Raw genomic sequence first — 20,361 nt, forward strand, 5'->3', positions numbered from 1 at the left:
TTATGCCCACTTGGAAAAGTCGACGGATTCAACCAGGACGTCGAGTCCGTTTGCTGGTGAAACTTCCGTATCGTTGGTAGTGGTAGAGAGCATAGAGCTCCGGTGGCTGGTCTGCTCGCTGGTGCTCGTGAAAAAGGTTGCGACCGAGGACCGGCGTAGACTGCTGAAGCTGTCGCGCACATTGGCCGCAGACTTGGACGCATCTGCGCCTTGTGCTATGAGGTGATTGTTACCCAGGACTGCGCCGCCCAATGACGAAGGCGGCGGCGAAGGTGTCGAGGTACTATTCAAGTGGCTCAAATGAGGATGCGACGATTGGTGGACGCCGGCAGTGTTATTCTTGGGGCCGTGTTTGTCTCGTAACTTCTTGATCTCTCTAAGCCTGTTGCGCCAAGAACTGACATGCTCGCCACCCTCGCGGTTTGCCCATACCAGACAAAAGACGGAGGCGTTGAGGGCCAGAAGCCGGATGAATCCTGGCAGAGCCTTCAGGCTGACCATCTTTGTCTCAGAGGCCGGCGAGATTTCGGGAAAGCCGGGTTTGCTCATCACTTGTACTTTGTAAAATGGCGGATGTTTTCCTTCGCTTGGTGGGTTTTCTCTGATGGTGAGGAATGATGCCCTTGCCTCTGGAGTGATGACGATGTTGACGTAGTTGAACTCACTCGGGAACGTGTCAAATCTGAAGGGCATGCCAGAGTCGTTAAAAATGATGTTGACAAAGTCGTTGCCAATGTGCCGCTTTTTCATAATGACTTGAGGGTCCCGCTCGAGGTTGGTGGGCATTTGCGTAATGACATGGAACACCATTTCGGTTACCTTGTCACGCCAGCAAAAAGTGTATTCGCCATCAGTGTCGTACTCTCTGTCGAGCCCTTGGGTATTGAACTTGGACCCTTTCAGCCTCGTCAGAGCGCCTAAACCGTTGAGAAAAGCCACATAGTCGCTGCTACCCGAGACGTTGGCCAAAATCTCCGTCTCTTCTGTTTGGCCTTCACCAATGTACACCACTCCAACCTTGTGTCCGTCTACGGTTGAGTTGCGGTCAAAAAGACGAACCGTTCTTTGGGTCGGCTCGTCGTTAGGGAGAGGAATAGGCCGGGCAGTATCCTGCGCTTGGGGCGTTGAAGTCATCAACTGCACCATCAAGTGGCTGGGAAGGATATTGTTGTTGGTCACTTGGCCGTCCCTCGAGACATCGGAGATGTACTGGGCTTGGTGGGCTGGGCGTGGTCGGAAGTTCTCGTGCACAATGTAGGAGGACGTGCCCGATGGTTGTCGCTTCGTAATTTGTGACCACCCAGTCGTCGTCGATTGCTCAATCGTCACAATGCTGTTGCCCATTAACCACCTTCGCTTCAAAATCTCCCCGAACCGCTCCTTAGTAAAGAGAAGGTCCTCAGAGGACTCGTCGGCGTCTGCGTAGGCGACCCTTTGCATGAAATCAAGTGTGACGAGGGCTTGCTCTTCAGGATTCTGCCCACCGTCAACGTCGCTGAGCAGGTTCTTGGCAATCCAGCCGACATGGTTGGCACGATCTGGAAGCTTCAATGCCAAGAACCAGAACGTGATGACGTGGTACGCCAAAGCATACACGTACTGAGGCAGATCATCTGCAGCATTCGGATGCAAAAGGTCCGAGGTAGACCCCGTTGGTGTTGCTGTTTCGCTGTGTAGGCTGCCTCGTTGCGTTTGCTTCTTGTCGCGCACGTACTGGAGATAGCGAACGCAAATTCCAAACACAATGCGGTACTCGTCTTCTCTGAAATTGACGTAGAGGTTTTGCATTCTGCTCAAACAAGCGAGGAACTCCAAATGTGCATTGCGACGTGGGGTTGTGTAATAATTTGTGCCATCTTCTGCAACATCTGCACCAACGTCTTGCTGGTGGACAGAGGCAGCTCGTGGCAACAAATTGACAGCGCGTGGATGCAATACTTTGCGCATCGCTCCCAGGTCGATATACCCTTGACGAATGCCTGCACAATCTCATCCTCTTGGTCCTTTTGGAAGTACTCGTGGTAGCTGAGAATCATTGTCAAGGTATGAAACAGACAGATAGCGACATCAGCGCGTCGCAGGCTTGTAGAGTTTGGCGGCTCTTGAAAGTTGTTCGTCCTGATTTGCTCGCATGTTACTCGCCGAAGCTCTTGAATCTGCGGCACCGCACTGCGGAAAATGGCGTGGTTGGTCAACTGCGAGGGTAGATGAACCAATATCATGCTGTAGATCTCCCATTCACTGCCACTTTCAATGATGCGTACAATCGTGTCAAGCCAAGAGTCCATATTCAATGCGATTTGCTTCGTCTCCACGGTCGATGGCTCGCTTTCTTCGGTGGCCTCTGGCTCTATGTCCTCGACGAATGATACCAAAATAGGGCTTGCAATCGCCGATGGGGACTCAGGCAATGCCTCAGGGTCAGGCAGCGCCCAAAGCTGTTTGTACGGATAGGATGATTTTGCCCCGCTGGCGGACCGAATCGGAAATACTCTCTCTTGAGTTCCTGAGCTACTGAAGGATATTCCTCTCGTAGATCGGGTGACAGCGCCCATGTCGGCCCTACTGGGTCTTGCAGGTTGAGATGCATCTTCAGAATGCTTCTTCGCCCGAGATGAAGCTGTGTGGAGCAATGCTGCCGCGAGGCCGTCGGATTCTGTGTCGCCTATCAGGAAAACTCGATTTGCCCAATCCGCTCGAAGTCGGAAGAGAAGCTTCATGGCGGTTAGCCGAGCATCAGTTTTGCAGTGGCTCGTTTTCGCGATATTGACCAGTGTATCAAAGAGTTTGAGGGTCTTGGGCCCGTCCAAATTCATACAACGCATGAATAACTTGACGTATCCTCTTGTCACAACCCCGGAAGACGTGTAACTCTTGGGAGGAGTCACTGTTTCGCCACTGACAGGAGTCGTTGGGCGAGACGCAGACGAGGCGATGGGCGATAAGAGACGATCATTGACAACAATTGTTCTCAGTGTGTCCGTAATGTAGTTGAAGAGCTCCAAATCCGAGGAAACGGCGACAGAAACCATGAAGGCCACTACAGACTCGAGCACCAGGAGGTTCGTTTCGTCGGCAATATTGTTGAGAAGGTCCTTGATCAGATTCGGAACGCAGTCATCGTCGCCGAGCCCCTCGCCAATAAGATCCAGCATGTCGTAGGACTCCGTTACGGCCTGGAGAGATAGCAGGCGGGTCTCGGAGCTGCGACTCCGGTTTGCGTAGAACTCTTTCAGGACCAAAGCCAGATTCTCTTCCCATTGTAGGTCCGAAGGCGAGCAGCACCTAAACTCCTGGAAGTAGGTGAGAACGCAGCGCGCTGCCGAGTCTGGAAGTCTAGTGTGGATATCGATGAAGAATCTTATGATGATCTGTCGCGGAACAAAATCACCCGACTTTTGCGCAGCCAACTCCTCCAGTCGCGCAATGAGCTTCAGCAACTCGATTCCTATTGCGCCATCTGGACGGTCAGGCTCATTTGCGAGGGCAACCATCTCGCTATTGACGAGAATGCCCGATGGTGCCTTTTTGGAGCATTCCGCAGCAATGTTTAAAAGTGTCGACCAGTCCTCCTCAATGATCAAATGGTGAATGTTGCCGGCGCCATCCCGGAAAAGAGAATTGATCAGCTTGAGGACAGCACAGTGAACTCGGCCGGAGTCGGTGCTGTGGACAGCTGCGACTAATCCATCGAGGAGAAGTGCAAAAGGCACGGGCGGATATCCCTTCTCCGTGCTTTTCGTCAACAGCTTTTCCAGAACAGCCAACACCCCACGAATATCTCTAGTGTCTTTCCCTTTGCTGGTTCCATCCGCTGGAAGATTCCGCAATAGGTCTACAAGCACCCTTACTGCTGCTGGGCCGTTGTGCGATTTCAGGAGAATGGATATTGTGTGCCAAGCGACCTTAGACAGGCTCGGCACGAGGCAGAAAATGGAACCCAGAACCAGGACGCACTCCTTGAAGCTTGCAGTGGGCAAGGCACCGAAAGTGACAATGGTGTCAATGACGTTGATGGATGCTTTCAGATCCTCTTCGATGGTCGTGGTGAGGCAAACGGCAACAAGGACTTTCATGAGATCGGTCATGGACTTTTCGTTGGCCACGTTGGAGCTGAACTTTATGATGTCGCCGATGAATTTGAAGAGCTGATGCAGGTTTTTCTCTTCTCCAGCGGCAGAGAACCTTGCCTTGCCAGCGTTCTTCTTGGCATCACGGCTAGCTTGCTTCCTTGCCGCTTTGACTGCTTGGTAGGCTTCGCGAAGCCATACTTCAAGTTGCGGGATTACTTGGTAGTCGAACCCAGATAAGTCGCGGCCATGGGCAGTGAGGTCTTCAACGGCAGCGAGTTGCAGATGAAAGTCGTTGGCGTGAGCAGGGGCCTTGAGAGTTTCAAAGAAACTTTGACGCTCCAGATCGGTAGAGGCCTTGTGCTTGACGCATTCTGACAACAGTTCCCAGCCAGCAATTCGCTCCGCATCCGATTTATTGGACGTAATCATTGTCTTTGCAACATCCCATATGTCTAGCACTGGGTTCATGGGGTGTTCCGCAACGGCAAATCTGAGCGAGTTGGCAGCAGCAACACGTTCTCCGACAGGGCCGTTGCCGTTTCTCAGCACCTGCAAGGACTCCATATGGTTCGGCGACCATCCGGCGAGGGTTGTTCGAGTGGCGTTGACGTGGTCGGCAATGGGAGATAGGATTGAGGAAGCGGACTTGAGGCTCGGCGGAGGGGATTTGGTCAATTTGGTGCCGGCCAGACCCTTGAAAACGCTCGCCAGGCCGCTCGGGCGACTCGAGTCTGGCGAAGAGGGCGCATCTCCTGGCGAAGGTGACATGTGCTCGTCGGTTTGATCGGACTCGGGGTGATCGCTTTTGGACGAGACTAGGCGACGGAGCATGTTAGCTATGTTGTAATGCAGCAAACTTCATATCGGCTTGGAGCGTCGGATAGCGAAAGTGGGCTGATGTTGTCATCGATGTTGCGAATGATGAGGATGCGATTCTTTAGGTGGTCCACAGCTTGCGGTTTGTCGATAGAGAGGAAGAACGAGCAACGGTATGGATGGTATTTGCGGACGACCACCTTACTCACAGGCACAACGGCTTTCAGATCAGCTGAAAAGGTGGCAGCAGGCAATCAGGAAGGCGCCACGGTCTGATGCACCCCATTCAAGACGAGGCCGACGAGGCGAGCTGCAGGTAGGCCAGATAGTCGATAGTCCCGAAGTGGAAGTGGGAGGTGGAGGGGGCGGGCTCGTAGAGCGTGTGAGGGTGAGCAAGGCCCCCGGCGCAAATGGAACCAGTCGAGAGCTGGCGAGACGGTGGGAAGAGAGGACCTCGGAATGGTTGCCGACGGGAGCTGACGAGAAAGCAAGGCCGGTGGTCCTGGTTCGTACAGTTGTTGGTGGTGCCGGGTGGGAGGGTTGAGTGTCGATCGGGTTACGTCCGTTGTGCCAAGTAGCGGAAGTTGCTAATGCGCTATCACGACATCACATCGCATCGTGGGCCTTTAGAGGTTTCCGCGGGTGGTGCAAGTCGTAGAAAAAGTGACGGGGTGGAAAAGCTGACGGAATGCTGATCCCATGAGTCGGATGGCATGGGGTGGAGGTAGAAGGTGCGCAGGTTTTTAGGGGGGCAGAATATGCGGCAAGTACCTGCAGCAGGAACCAACAGTTCGTGGGCGCTCACCTCAACCTTGGCTTGCTTGGTCCCCCGACACGGCCTGGAATGTGTATGCAGTTCCCCCGTTGCAGGTACCTCACCACCGTACAGGTACTGCGTGGCTGCTAGAGGGGTCTGAAGGCTGTAGCCCCACTTGGGATGGCCAGCTGATCCTGCTTAGGTTGTTTCGCACCAATGTTGTTCCGTTTGCAGAGCTATCAAGGACCTCGCTGCTTTGACCGTGACGGCATGCGCCGGCGTCAAGTGTACAAATGACGGGATTCTTGGGGGCACTCCGGGACATGCCCCATATTAATCGGCACCGGCCCGGACCAACATCGCCTGTAGGGTTCCTATGTCAGGCATCCGGCGGTTGAGGCGTTCCATTGTCCAGCCTACTCGTTCCTCATGCATCTTTTTGTAGACTTTATCATATTGTGCAACTATTCTCTACAAGTGGATGGTGCAGTACTCCGAGTGTGGCAGAATCTCTTTCGAGCCATGACGCTTCCTAGTTTGGTCCGGATTCAATTGAAACCCTCACCGGCCTAAGCTACGCAGGCAGGGAAGGTAAAACACTTTCTTCAGCAACAGCTTTGTCTCTATCCTGTTCTGCGTCAAGCCTGGCGGAGGCTTCATTCCAATCGCCCTACGAGTCTCTCCCTCTTCTGTAGCGCACAGACCAACCGCATGCTTGCCCTGCTGCCTACTGCCTCCTTAGGTGCCTAGGTGTTTGCCTACCTACGCAGTATACGTACGGGAAGCCTGTAGGTGGGTAGTGTATCCGTAGGTACCTCTCCCTGCAGTTTTTCCGACGAAGCTCCCGGTCGCCTTTGGCTGGCGCTTGTCAGTGTCTGTCATTGCCAACAACCAATGGTGGAAAGCGCCCCACAGCACCTTCCATCTCTTTTCCATAAGGTCAGTTACGGTACGGTACCAGGCAGCCTCGTCCCCCACAGCAACACTCCCCCCATCCCAAAAAGTTCAGCGCAGGAAAAAGAAGCCATCACTACAACAAACTTCCACCGCCACTCCTCAACCACACATTCCCCCCGACGCTGCGAACTCTGTCAAGATGGCCTCCCAAATGGGCACCATTGCCCAGCTGCTGGATGCTACTTTAGATCCCAGCACTCACAGGAAAGGTACCACCACTGCCATCCCGTTGCTGTTGCTCTTTCCGTTGCCTCGTACCCCGCCAACCTTGTTTGTATGCTAATAAACAAACGTGAAAATCAGCCGAACAAGCCCTCAAGGCCGAGGCAGCCAAGCCGCAATACTCCCTCAACCTCCTCAACATTGTCGCTTCAGATTCTCTTCCTCTCAAGACCCGTCTAGCCGCCGCCTTGGCCTTCAAGAACTTCATCCGCTCCAACTGGGTCGATGCCGATGGCAACTACAAGCTCCCCGCCGATGAGGTGAACACTATCAAGTCTCAGCTCATCGGGCTGATGATTTCTTGCCCACCAACCATCCAGACCCAGCTCGGTGATGCTATCAGCATCATTGCCGATTCGGATTTCTGGGAGCGCTGGCAAACACTGACCCAGGAGCTTGTCGAAAGATTTTCCCCCGTCGATCCCAAGGTCAACATCGGTGTCCTCGAAGTCGCCCATTCCATTTTCGTCCGCTGGCGTCCTCTCTTCAGAACCGACGAGCTATACACTGAGATCAACCACGTCATTAGCACATTCGCGCAACCCTTTGTGCAACTGCTTGTCCAGACTGATGAGCAAATCACAAAGAACGCCCAGAACAAGGATGCCCTCAAGAGCTGGTTCGAGTCCCTGAGCCTCATGATCAAGATCTTTTACGACCTTTCGTCCCACGACATGCCCCCCATTTTCGAGGAGCACCTGGCCTCCATCTCAGAACTACTGCACAAGTACCTCACATACACGAACCCGATCCTGGAGACCGACGACGATACCGAAGTTAGCGTCATCGATACCGTCAAGGCCGATATCTGCGAGGCTCTGGAGCTCTACACGCTCAAGTACGACGAGGACTTTGGAAAATACACGGAGCCCTTCATCACCAATGCCTGGAACCTTCTTTCTAGCACAGGATCCGAGACCAAGTACGACCTGTTGGTCAGCAAGGCTTTGCACTTCCTGACCGCTGTTGCCGGCACTTCGCAACACTCGGGTGTCTTTGCGGACGAGAACGTTTTGGGCCAGGTGGTCGAGAAGGTCATCCTGCCCAACGTTGCCCTGCGCGAGTCTGATTTGGAGCTGTTCGAGGATGAGCCTATCGAGTACATCCGCAGGGATCTGGAGGGCTCAGACACCGACTCGAGACGCCGGTCGGCGACCGATTTCTTGAGAAGGCTCCAGGAGAAGTACGAGCAACTCGTCACTGGTGTCGTTTACAAGTACATCAACCACTACCTGGAGCAGGGTAAATCCGACTGGAAGGCCAAGGACACGGCGGTGTACCTCTTCATCTCCATCGCGGCCAAGGGTTCCGTTACCGCCGCTCAAGGTGTCAAGACGGTCAACTCGTTGGTCAATGTTGTGGACTTTTTCGAACAGCACATTGCTGCGGATTTGATGGCCAGCGGAGGTGTTGAGCCCATCTCCAAGGTCGACGCTATCAAGTACCTGCACACATTCCGCAGCCAACTGACAAAAGAGCAATGGAAGCTCGCGTTCCCTCCCCTCATTCAGAACCTAGCGTCGGACAACTACGTGGTCTACTCATATGCTGCGATTGCTGTCGAGCGTCTGATGTTCTTGTCGGACGACTCGGGCAAGGTCATGTTCCCCCGCGAGGACATCCAGCCGTTCGCCAAGGACTTGCTTGAGCATCTGTTCAAGCTGATTGAGAAGGAGAAGACCCCTGCCAAGCTGCAGGAGAACGAATTCTTGATGAGATGTGTCATGAGAATTCTCATTGTGCTGAAGGACGGCGCCGCGCCGCTGGTTGAGGCTGTTCTGACACACTTGGTTGCCATCACAAACATGATCAAGCAGAACCCTAGCAACCCGCGCTTCTACTACTACCACTTCGAGGCCCTCGGCGCTCTTGTCAGATACACCTCGTCCACGCACGCCGCGCTCTTTAACCAGAAGCTTTGGGAGCCGTTTAACCAGATCCTGGTCGAGGACGTTACCGGTACGTCAATTAGTGACACGAAAATGACTTTGAATGATTGGCTAAAGATGATGCAGAGTTCCTGCAATACATTTTCCAGGTTCTGGCACAGCTCTTGGAGTCAAGCCCTCCCGATGCAGTCTCCGACAACTACAAGGCTTTCCTGTCCCCGTTGCTCGAGCCGGCTCTGTGGGACACCAAGGGCAACGTCCCAGCTTGCACCAGACTTTTGTCGTCCATCATCCCGGCAACTTCCGCTTTCATTGTCTCTGAGAACAAGTTGGAGCAAATCCTCGGCATCTTCCAGCGTCTCCTCGCCGTCAAGAAGTACCAGTTGTACGCCTTTGACATCTTGGAGGCCGTCGTCAAGTCATTCGAGCCGTATGTCAATTCCGTGCCAACAGACCTTTTGAAAGTTCCCTACTAACTAGACTCAGTGCGGTTACTGATCAGTACTTTGGTACCATCCTGAACCTGCTGTTCGCCAAGCTGCAGGGCAGCCCGCCGGATTCGCTCAAGCTTCGCTTCGCTCGATTTTTCCACCTCGTGGCGTCCCGAGTTGAGGCTGGCTTCGGTGCTGATTACTTCATGAAGCACGCTGAGAAGATTCAGGAGGGCATCTTCGCCAAGGTCTACCCTCCGTTTGTCTTGGCTGAGACGGAAAAGCTTGCACGACCTGTCGACCGTAAGCTCGCAGTAGTCAGTCTCACCAAGACTCTCTGCGAGTCGCAGGCCTTTGCACAGAAGTTCGCCAAGGGCTGGGCCAACACGTGCAAGATCCTTCTTGCTCTTTTGGTCAACCCTCCAGTGGTGTCGGCCGGCCTGGGCGATGAACTCATTAACGAAGCTGACGTTGACGATATTGGCTTTGGCCTGTCCTACACTGCTCTCAACACTTGCCGGCCGATTGCGCGTGACGATTACCCAGAGGTCACCGCGGTGGCTCCTTGGGTCAGCGCGTACATCAGCTCCGCGAACCAGCGTCACAACGGCGCGATTGTCAACTTTGTCAACACACGTCTTACGCCGGAGCAGCAGCAAGCACTGCAACAGTACTTGCAATAGGAGGTGCTACCAGGCGGTGAAATGGGGTTGCCGGACAATTATGCGTGGTCCACGGCCCTTGACGGGTGGCAGAGGCTCCAATAGGAGAAACACTTGAATGATTGCGGATGATGCCAAAAAAAGACGCAGGAAAGAAGCGTCGAGAAGACACAGTGGGAAGATGGGAAGGGAAGGATTCACCCAGACCGGGACACGGCCAGGCGTATGCGGTGGAGGAAATATCATGAGCAAACACTCGATTTAGGCTTGCTGGATGATTAGCATCAGTTGACAAGCGTTCATCCCCCCTTTTTCGAGTATCGAGGACTAGAAAAGCAAAAAAGCATTTTCCGTTTCTAATGCCTTTGTCTGATCATTGATGATTGTTTATCTCGTGTTTGCAATGTCACAATGCACTTAACCCGCCCCAGGTTGGCTAGAGAAGTTGATGATACCCATGAAGAACAACTCTACCGGCGCCGACCGCCGCAGGTTCCGCAGTTCCACACCGCTCCGGCTCGATCGTCCCGACTGGGGCAGGGAAGGGTATGTGTACTGCGTAAGGTAGGCTCCCATTCAGTCCGCAGAACGAGGACACCAACACCCCCCCCCCCCGGGTCCGGTCCAGGGCAAGACTCGAGTGAACGACTTACGTACCCCCTAGTGCCCTCCTTGTCTCCCCTTCCCCATCGTCCTTGCAGTGTAACTCCCGGACGGTGCCGTGTTGCTGCAATCTGCCATTATTCCCGGATGTGGAGTTACTCCGTAGACGAATGTCTTGGGTGTCGTGACAGCGTCGCAACTCCCGAGAAATTCGGCAGAACGGGAAACCAAAAAGCCCAGGCCAGCGTGCGGTCGACTCGCTGACTCTCTGGCCAGCACAGGCCGGCTCCTTGTTCCCGTCATCGGCGCCGCCGATTTGGTCGCTGAACTCTGTTAAACACGAGGGTTTACTCTACTATAACCTAGGTCTTGGTACGGTAGTTGCGCAGTCCTTCTAGAAGGGCTAGAAGAAGAAAAAAAAGTAAAGGCTCCACAAGCAACCGAAGTTCCAGAAGGAGAAAAAAAAAATAGGGGGGTCCCGGGAGCGGTAGAAGAACGCAAAGAAAGAAAAAGCTCGGGCACGCCCGAGGTCCATTTGTCTTTGCCCTGTGTGCCTTGCGTGCCTTGTAAGTTTTTGTTGGCAGGCAGATGTAGTTGTGGAGAAAATTACATGGACCGTTGAACAGGAAGGAAAAGAAGAAGAAAAAGTTCTTCAACGACCATCCGTATTCCGCACAAGGTCAAATTCACCGACATTGACCCTTTCGACTGATTCCATCCCGCCCCTGGTTCCTCTTCCCAGGGCTCCTGGCCTGCGACGCTACAGGTCAGCAAATGGGGTGGTAGTGGCGACTGGAACTCCGGATACTGCTTACCCTGATTTTTCTTCTCTGCCCTCTTCTTCGTCGTCGGAAACAAGGCCTCAGAGACAGAGAGTCAGATGGCCTGTAAAAGGAGGTTTTCGTCTCGACGGGGGCGTTGAACTCCACGTACCTTTTTCTCTTCCCCTTCCAGGCTTCTAGACCCTCTCTGAAGTGGGGGGTTTGCCGAGCCCGTTGAGGAAGACCGGGGTGTTCCGATCCACTGATTGTGTTTGCCGGGGGATGGAGTGTTCGCCCGGCAGAGTCCCCAGACGAACGCCAATAAAAAAGACCCTGTTTTTCTTGTCATGACGATATGGGACCCCTGGGTGGACGAGGTTTTTCGTGCTGTGGCACTGTGGACACTGGAAAACCCGCAAACATGGTGGGAATAAGGAAGGCGACGACGCCGATCTCGCGGGAATCGCCCGTGGATGTCGCGGGCCAGAAATTGAGATGAACGGTGCCACAATGGGCGGAGACGTCATGACTGTCAGAACGTCAGTGAGACTGTTTGACCGCTGCTTCAATCTCCCTCCAGCGGGTGACGACTGGGGGACTGGGTGTTGTTGACTCGTTGGGGAGGATAAGAGTTTTTCATCTTGCTGAGACGCCAAGTGAGCAGCAAAATCCAAGGCCTCCTCCAGTGCAAGGGAAATAAGTTATGAATGTTTCAAATGCTTTTTATAGATTGGTATACCATCCACTCTCGTAAACTTTGTACTACAACATTTCTATATGTCCATCTGAACGTAATTGCGTTGAGAAATGAAAGTCTGGAACTCATAGGTAGCGTCCTGCAAAGTATGTCATGCGCGCATCGTCAGACAACGGACGACAACACTTGCCATATACATGAGAAAGGGCAGGCAACGTGGCATGACCACTATATTGCCCGGTGCCTTGCTGTACCGACGGGAGTCTGTCGATTCCGCCGGGCCTCGAGTCTCTGACATCGAGGCATTGTTTCCTTGGACAAATGCCTCCCTGCTCGAAATGATGCTTTAAACCTCCAACTGAGAAATCAAATGCGTAATGAATAAGAACGAATATCAAACGCCAGGTCCGTGTTCTGTGAACCCCGATCATAAGTCGTTATTAGATGCAAACAATGGTATCGTCAGATCAAAAATCGTACAACATATATCAACTATGCTGTGGCGTGAGTTGGGTATAAGTTTGAACTGTGGGTTGTGGTTTGGTGAAAGAATAATGATGTGGGTTGGATCCGGCCGGAGTGGACAATAGTAAAGAGGGTAAGTAAGTCATGGCGATTGGCAGGCGGTAGCGATGTGAATCAAATCATACCGCCTTCGGTGAATCCGATGCTGTTTCGCCATCCACAGCGCCGTTCTTGTTCCTCTCTCTCGAGGTCTCGAGGTCGTGGAGGAACGCCCCTAGCGTTCAAAGTACCTTTGGGTACCTGAGATGGACTTGGGTCGAACTCGCTGCTGCCGCAACTGCTCCCGCCGCTGGTGTTGGTCTGGACGAGAAGTAAGCTGCTGGTGCTCGAGAGACGCTTGGTGAACTCGCTGAAGCTGAGTCGCTTGGCGCTGGAGCCGGACGCCCGCTTTTCCCCGTTGGTTCGGAAGTTGGCATCATCGGATGTCTTACCGGATGAAGAGGTTGGCACGTCGAGCCTCTCTTGGCCCATGGGCTGAGTTTGGCTGTACGTCCTTTGCGTCACACCCGGCCGCATCTTGGAATGCGCCGTGTGTGGTCGCGCAGGAGCCTGCAGGGGAACACTGAAGTTGGCAGGCGGGCCCCTCATCACGGGCGAGCGAGGTGACATGGCTTCCTCTTGGCGACTGGCGAGGTATTCGAGGGCGCGTTGGGCATTGGGCGCGATCAAGGTTTGGCGGTTGCCACTGGCATCCGCCTCGTGTGCATATTCGTCATGCTCGTCGTCGTCTTCATCTTCCTCGTCGTCATCAGCCTCCTCTTCGGATGAGTCCTCATCGACATCGAATGCGCTGAGCATTGCAATCTTCTCGGCATGTGCCTCTTTCACCTGTTGTCGCATTTTCTCGTCTGCCTCCCGCATCAATGCATCGAACCGAGCCAGCGAAGTGAGCTTCTCTTCACCCGGAGTCTCAAGTTCGGAGCCAGGGATGCAGCGCAGTTGAAATGCTCGGTCGAGGATCGTCTCTCGCTGGTTCGGTGGTGAACTCGAATCAGCGCCCGGAAAAGGCTGAGCACCTCCTGAGCTGACGCTGCCTCGAGCGCGGATTGGTGAGCTGATGGTAGACGAACGTCCTTGTGCCGCTGTCCATCCCTCAATCAGTTCGCTTCGTTGGTAGTCGCTCATAGACATCGTTGTGACAGGCGAAGGGATGTCGCTCGGGAGAACGGTGGTGTATTTATTGGGATCTGGGATGGTGAAGCCCATATGAGCAGGATGGGTAGTGCTTGTCGGTGAGGAAACATCACTACGCTTCGAACGCAGACTCGGAGAATCGGAGCTGAATGTGATGGGGCGGTCTCGGCTCGAGTATGTCTGCGTCGAGTTCTTGTGTTGCAAAGTGCCACGGGGATTCGGGTTTCCACTCGGGGGGCGGGGGAAGTAGTCAACATCGCGAGAACGCTGCTGGGCGAAGGGGTTGGTGAAAGACGGAGACGCCGGGCTTTCGGGGCTCATGGGGAGTTTTCTCGAAATGATAAACCGGGCCCACTCGTGTAGACTAATATGATGGTCGTCGGGAGGCGTTCGAAACCAGAGCGTAGTGGCAGTAGACTCTTTGCTCGAGATGAGGCCAGCAGCCCTACTGGAACGGCGCTTCTTTTCCTTGTCGTTGATGGTGATGACGAGGGTGGGCAGAACGGGACCCTGCTTGCGATGGGCGAGCATCTGCACCTGACAATCTATGACAGAGCTGACGGGGTATTGGTAGGAGGGCTCCCAGTCGTCCTGCAAGTTCAGGTGGCTTAGGTTTGGGCCAGAGAACTCCGTCATGTTGAGCCTTACCTTTGACTTGAAGATGGAGATGTAGTAGTCGTCGTTGCCAGGGGTCCGCGGCTGAGACCTGGTACCGGTCCCGTTTGAGCGGGTTGAAGCGGCATTTTGAGGGAAAGTCGGACTGGTGACAGCTTCTCTGTAGACACTACGGCCTCCCACAACAACATATCGTGGCTAGAAAGAAGCAAATGTCAGAGACAAGATGTTGGGATGGCAATCCCGCAGAGGGTTCAAACGTATTTCCATACCTTCCAGATGGCGCGACCCAAGATCTGGCCCCGATCAGGGGGTATCAAGAGGACTCCCTCGCAAGTTTCCATGGCTGATGGAAGAGGCTGAGGCAAGGGTTGTGACTAGTGAGGCGTACCCAGGCACCGACGTTGCTCCAAAGAGAAACTCGAAAGTGTCCAAGGTATCAGGTTGAGGGTTTACAAAGCATGCTTGAGGTTGAATGCAGGCGTCGGCGGTGGAGGACTGGATGCAGTCTGAATGAGGGTTGACGACGGTTGCGCTGTGCATGCAGCAGAAGAAAGGTCGGATCGATGACAGACAGGTTTACAGGGTCAAGATGGGGATTCGGTATCTCGGGTCTGCACAAAGGGACCAGCGCGTTGTTCCCATGGACGTCTCTGGATCCAGCGCCCCTGACCTGCGCGAGAATAAAAAAAAATGGTTTGCGTTGAAGCAGAGATTGGGCGGCTTGGAAGAGGAGGAAGAAGAAATAAGGCGCGATGGCGGAGGAAAGTCGAGAAAGACGTGTAAGGTGTGTGAAGTAAGTAAGCGGTGGTGGTAGACTGGTAGTAGTGTGGTCGTGGTAGATGGGGGCCGCCAATATTGGAGGAGGGGAGGGGGGTGAGATGGTGAAAGGGACGGGAATCCGTTACTAAGGTAAGTGCAAGGCCAAGGCGAGCCGCGAAGGCGGTCTGCAGGAGATTGAGGGGGGTTCAAGCTCCAGGGACGGAGCCAGCGAACAATGGCATGAAGAGAGGCAGACAGAATTGCTGGTGCGGAGGGTAGCAATTCTTTTTGTTTAAGATTGTAGTCATTAACGGCGAATGAAGCGGGTGGGATGTTGGGGGTGTGGGTAAGGAGAAGCTGGGAATGGTTACGATTCCACGCTGAAGACGGGACACTGCGAGGGCCAGTCCACAACCCGCAGTGACATGGAGCCAAAGAGGAGACAGATGATGGGGACTGATGGAAGGGAGGCAGGCCGGAGGACAAGGTACCAGGAGTCTAGGAGAATAGCCTACGGAGTACGCAGTAATAGAACGGAGCAAAAGAAGAGAAGCAGAAGCAGAAGCAGAAGCAGAAGCAGAATAGTACTGCGTAAGTGGAGGCTATACGGAGACCATGCCTTGCCGCACCGTCCTGGAGCGGTCCGTACTATGCGGTAGGCGAAATTAAGCAAGACCAAGCAAGGTCCTAGGCCCAAGACCCAAGACGCGAAGACTTGACGGGAAGGACTGGACTGGAATCACTGGGACTGGATTGGGGGTGAAATGGTGGAATGGTGGATATGCGCATCTGCCTCGCACGTGTATTTCAAATGTAGCGCAGCAAACACTTTTACTTCCATGTCACTACCTCCTTCCCTACGCAGTAGTTGTTGGCTCTTGTACATAAGGTGGTGACATAGATATCTCTCACTCTCTTTTGTCGCATTTCCTCGTTTCCTTTGTTGGCTCCTGCTACAGAGCCCCCTCCAACGCATACCGCAGTAGGGTACGTACGTATACGCATTTAAAGTTACGTCCCTATGTCATATTGTAAGCAAAGATAGAATAGGAGGAAATACACTACCGCGCCAGGTACTTTTATTGCGTGGAATGACACAAGGTCAAGGCACGGATACCTTGAGAAATACTCGCTGCTTGTCGCTGCTCTCGAGGTACATTCAATACGTACCGGCACTGGTCGCGGCCGGGATGTCAAGGACAGGGTGCTATCCGCAGGGGGGGGGCAAGGAGGCAAAAGACAAGGAAGAAGAAAAAAATGAAAAATTAAATCGGGTCCCTGCCGTGCCTGCCCTGTGTGCAGCGTGCCTGTGCCTGTGTTGACTGTTGAGTGCCCTGTGGTCTTGCCGTACAGTCTTGGAAGGGGAAAAGAATGGAAGGAACGAACGGTACCTGCGCAAAGCAACAACGGCAAGTGCAACCCGCAAGTACCGGGTTCAGGGCAGGGCTATTCAAGCAGGAACGGGGATGTCCCTGACCCGTTCTTCCTCGAGACCGCTTTGTATCTTGGGGGCACTTTCACTGGCATCTCATCTCATCCAATGACACGCTGCTATCGGGAACGGATGGATTCGAGGGTGGATACCACCTTAAGTGCCTTGCGGAAGGGACAAGAACACGGTACGTATCGCTCCTTCATTCCTGCCATTGACACTGACAGAGTGACTGAATCTTCTCTCTCCAGACAGACCTCACCTTACCTTATTCCGACTTTCCGAGACCATCTTGGGACGCATCCTCTTCTAATTGACTTGCATCACCGTACAGTCACTCTGCATCATGCTCAAGACAGCATACACATGGAGAGACTCGGTCTCCGAGCCAGCAGCGTAGACGACTGCATCTCCCCCCCCCCCCCCAAACCATGCCGCGCAATCGAATCTCTAGGCGCACCATCTATATGAGATACCTCCCTACTCTCCTTCGGAAGCCCCTGGACCAAAAGAGCAAGAGTCCGGAGTGGATGCAATTCGACGAAGCGGAAACACGGAAACAAGGCAATAGGAGAAGAAGAATAACAAGAATAAGAGAGCCACGCCACACACGGCAGAAGCGCTGTCAGATGGATGAGCCCTGTCTGCCTCGACGGCCATGTTCCATTGCCACGGAGACTATTCGTACGCATACAGGGCATCAGTAGACTACTGGCGAACCCCCATGGAACTACGAATACAATTCTACAGCTAGAGACGCTCCACCACGAGACTGTGTCGTCCGCATCGTGACGCTTCCACTGCCAGGAACCGAGGGGCGCCGAGACGCGAGAGGGCCTGTTACTGCTCAATAGAGGGGCGGAAACACTCGAAGACTTCTATCGCTAAAGGAGAAACACATTAGCCCTCTTCTAGCCATGCTGGCCCTGGCTCACCCTCTTCCATCCCTGCTATTCCCCTGCAGCGGCCCCGGTCCAGCTGCGAGCTCTGGTCTTTTCCTCCGTCCACTACCCACCTCTCCCCTGTCTGTCATTCCCGTCAACCCTCTCAACTTGTCTAGGGACACACACACACACAGAGCCAATGCCGCAATTCCAGGGAGAAATACGGATATTCCTGTCGCCTATCCGTACTGACTACCTTACCGATACTCACCTACTGTACGGAATTCAGACACCAAGAGCTTGACTGCTTTCAGATGATGCTGACGCCGTTTCGACTCTTTCGCTGTTTGCAGACATCCTCACTGGCTTTCAGACCATCCGCCCGAAGCCGTGTCTCTGACTATCCTCTAGCGCATCTTCTACCATCCACTTCTTTGATGTGCTCGTCGGCTTTCGTTGTCATCTCATACGCCATCCGTACTTTCCCATCAGATCGAATCGACATGAGACGGCATCGCATTCCATCCTATCAGCCACCGCTTCTCCACCTCAACTGCCTAGTTGACTTTGCGGCGTCACCGGTCGAGCCGTTTGTTTCCCCAAAACTCCAACACCGAGACCAAGAGGAACCGGCAATCGTCCCGGCTCCGGTTGTTGGCGGCATTCAGCGTCGCACAGTTTCAGGCCGGCTCCCCAAAGAGTCAGAACATGGAGAGCCAGACATCCATGGAGGACGCCATCTCGGGAGCCGGATCGTAGCCTGTGTCATACATGGCTGTGTGTGGCATGCCATTGCAACTTCATATTACCCACCTCCATCTTGAACGCCCAACCCGGAGCTCATCAATCGCCGCCGCGCTGGTACCGAGCGCATTCCTGCACAACTCCGGAGACACTTCGTACTTCGAAATGTACACGGTGCCACGGGCAGGTTTTCTTCTCAATGACACGCCAGCGACCATTACACCCTCCACATGCGTGCCATTTCCACATAACGTCCTATGTCGGTTCGCAAATCGCATCACATCAGCTAGAAAACGGCCACCGTCGTTCCTGACTCTTGCGACTCTGCACTAGTCCTGCTCATGTGCCGTTCCGAGCCTCCAATGCGACACAACACCGCTTGCTGGTCTTGCTCTGCGGCTGCTCCTGCCGACAACGACAGGGAAGACAAGAGAAGCAAACAAAATTGGCCGCCGGAGACTTTTCGTCACTTGACGCAGACGTACGGATACGGATACCTGCAACTCCAGCCTCTATTTTAAAGTCGTTGTCAGAGAGACGCATCTCGAGCGCATCGTTTAACGAGAATCTCCATACATCTTCCCCCACCGCTACTTCAAGAGACATCAGCATCAGACCATATCTTGTAAACCAAGAACTGTCTCCTCTCTCGTCACTTTTTTAACCGCCGCAGCATCCATGAAGCATACTTGTACGCTGCGCACTTTGTCTCCTACCTACGACGCCGCGGAGCGGATCTCAGGGACCGAATCTTCCACCTTGCTCTCCACTCGTTCTCATCCGCACAGGTGTCCAAGCTCTTTCATCGCCGCCTCAGTGTACTGCGTATGCAGCGTCCAAGTCTGGTCCGGTCTAATTAGTCCAGCGACATATCAGATCTAATTGTCTTGAACCTGCAGTTGGGCGGGCGGGCGCACTCAGATATGCAGCACATGCAGGCCTCGCATGGCATCGCATCGCGTTGCATCGCATCAACCATCAACGCTAATAAAGGGACCCAAGCTAAAGCCCATGTGGCCTCTCCAACATGAGGCCAGTGAGACCGCACCCATCTCGCATCGCACGCCCGACTGGCTAGTCGCCGTCATAGATTAGTCCTGGATTCCAGGCTCCTATAGGGACCTGGACAGCTCTGGTTGTAATTCTGGCATGGCCACTCCAAGCCCTCCAAGCCCTCCTGTCTCCGCCAACTCGCCAACCTCTCCGCCATAATGCTGCACCGTTGCGGAGATCTTAATGCATGCAGCACACCACGGCCTCCGAGGGATCCATCAGCCTATTTACTGTGCCTTGCCTTTCAATGCGCGCCTCCTGGACTAGACGGCCTAGTCTACACAGTAGACCGGCCTGCGCCGCTCGTCCCTGGCAAAAAGTGGCCTGTCGGGCAAATACTAGCTGGTCATGTGCGGGAATTGGGCCAGGGCCCTCGATACTCAGCCGTCAAGATGGTGTCGACTTGCTTGCTTTGCTGCAGAAGTTCCGGCAATCAGCTACGGGCGACATCCTACTTTGGACAGACCAGTGCAGCCGACATCCGCCTTCAGCTCGTTGCTCCAGAATAACGCAGTCCTATCTACCATTTTGAGCAACAGCACGCCGCTGCCCTCTCCCACTTTCACAATGCCCCTGGCCGTCGGCAGTCGAACCGATTTCGATTAAGGTGTCTCCGTGCGAGCCCGGCACCTTGGATATTTGGACTGCACCGACCATCTGGTCAATGTCCTGCTTGGTTTTCTCGGCTTACATCAATCTTTGCTAGAGAAGATTATGCCTACCGCCGCACCCAACGACAACCAAGTTTGTACGGATACGCCTCATTCCCTACGGATAAACATCCCCCGCATTCAAAAAAGAAACAAAGGCAATGCCAGCCTACCGCTTGGAGACGTAACGCTTATGACAGATCAAACGCACGCAATATCTCTGAACCACCAAACGTATGCGCCCCTGGCTCAACGTCGCCAATCTTGCAGGGCACGCAGGAGCGGAAGCGGCCAGGATCAGGGTTGACCACACAGAAGACGGATTTAAGGAGCGGACAAAGCACCCCAATCCGGGGCCGAACAATGGGTCTGTTATCAACGGCCTCTCATCTCTCATCTCGCTGACGCTCGAGCATCAGAGCGTTCAGTCCAACCCCCATCAGAGACCGCATCGTCGTCAGCGATCGTCCCCTTACGCCGCAAGCGCTGCTATCAGCTCCTAAACCCAGATTGAACTACTCGCCCGAGCTGTGCGCCCGCCACTGTGTCTCCGTCCGGCCGATCGAACCAACCGCTTTTTGTCTCGGGTGGGTTCTTTGCACAGCTTGTTCAGCTTACCAAACACGGCCGGCCCGGGATAACGTCCGCCGCCGAAGCCCGGCGACATCGCCGTAGTCCCTATTCCGTTCCGAGT

General features: G+C 54.0%; 3 protein-coding genes across 3 annotated transcripts; 1 reads left to right on the forward strand and 2 right to left on the reverse strand.

The window, feature by feature from the left end:
• Window positions 1-4,904, reverse strand: BDZ83DRAFT_750701 (uncharacterized protein; the record flags this gene model as incomplete). The annotated part of the gene is made up of 2 exons (XM_060513950.1): window positions 1-1,762; window positions 1,879-4,904. 2 exons carry the CDS (start codon window positions 4,902-4,904, stop codon window positions 1-3), a joined length of 4,788 nt encoding a protein of 1,595 aa, XP_060366621.1.
• A 1,570-nt stretch (window positions 4,905-6,474) lies between these two features.
• BDZ83DRAFT_615508 (CAS/CSE protein) lies at window positions 6,475-10,154 on the forward strand. The gene is made up of 4 exons (XM_060507899.1): window positions 6,475-6,812; window positions 6,907-8,784; window positions 8,841-9,144; window positions 9,201-10,154. The coding sequence occupies exons 1-4, from the start codon at window positions 6,743-6,745 to the stop codon at window positions 9,826-9,828; spliced, it is 2,880 nt and encodes a 959-aa protein (XP_060366622.1). The 5' UTR covers window positions 6,475-6,742; the 3' UTR covers window positions 9,829-10,154.
• A 2,353-nt stretch (window positions 10,155-12,507) lies between these two features.
• BDZ83DRAFT_650271 (uncharacterized protein) lies at window positions 12,508-14,486 on the reverse strand (the record flags this gene model as incomplete). Its single annotated transcript, XM_060510359.1, has 2 exons — window positions 12,508-14,340; window positions 14,415-14,486. 2 exons carry the CDS (start codon window positions 14,484-14,486, stop codon window positions 12,508-12,510), a joined length of 1,905 nt encoding a protein of 634 aa, XP_060366623.1.
• Between the last annotated feature and the right edge of the window lie 5,875 nt (window positions 14,487-20,361).

The sequence above is a fragment of the Colletotrichum acutatum genome, assembly GCF_030867785.1.
Source record: "Colletotrichum acutatum strain CBS 112980 chromosome Unknown BDZ83scaffold_31, whole genome shotgun sequence".
Classification (NCBI taxonomy): Eukaryota; Fungi; Ascomycota; class Sordariomycetes; order Glomerellales; family Glomerellaceae; genus Colletotrichum; species Colletotrichum acutatum.

Bases quoted from the DNA above. Each gene is read 5' to 3' on its own strand.
- BDZ83DRAFT_615508 (XM_060507899.1), top strand. From the start codon at position 6,743: ATGGCCTCCCAAATGGGCACCATTGCCCAGCTGCTGGATGCTACTTTA. The intron at 8,785-8,840 runs GTACGTCAATTA...AAGATGATGCAG, and splicing joins CCTGGTCGAGGACGTTACCG to AGTTCCTGCAATACATTTTC. The intron at 9,145-9,200 runs GTATGTCAATTC...AACTAGACTCAG, and splicing joins GTCGTCAAGTCATTCGAGCC to TGCGGTTACTGATCAGTACT.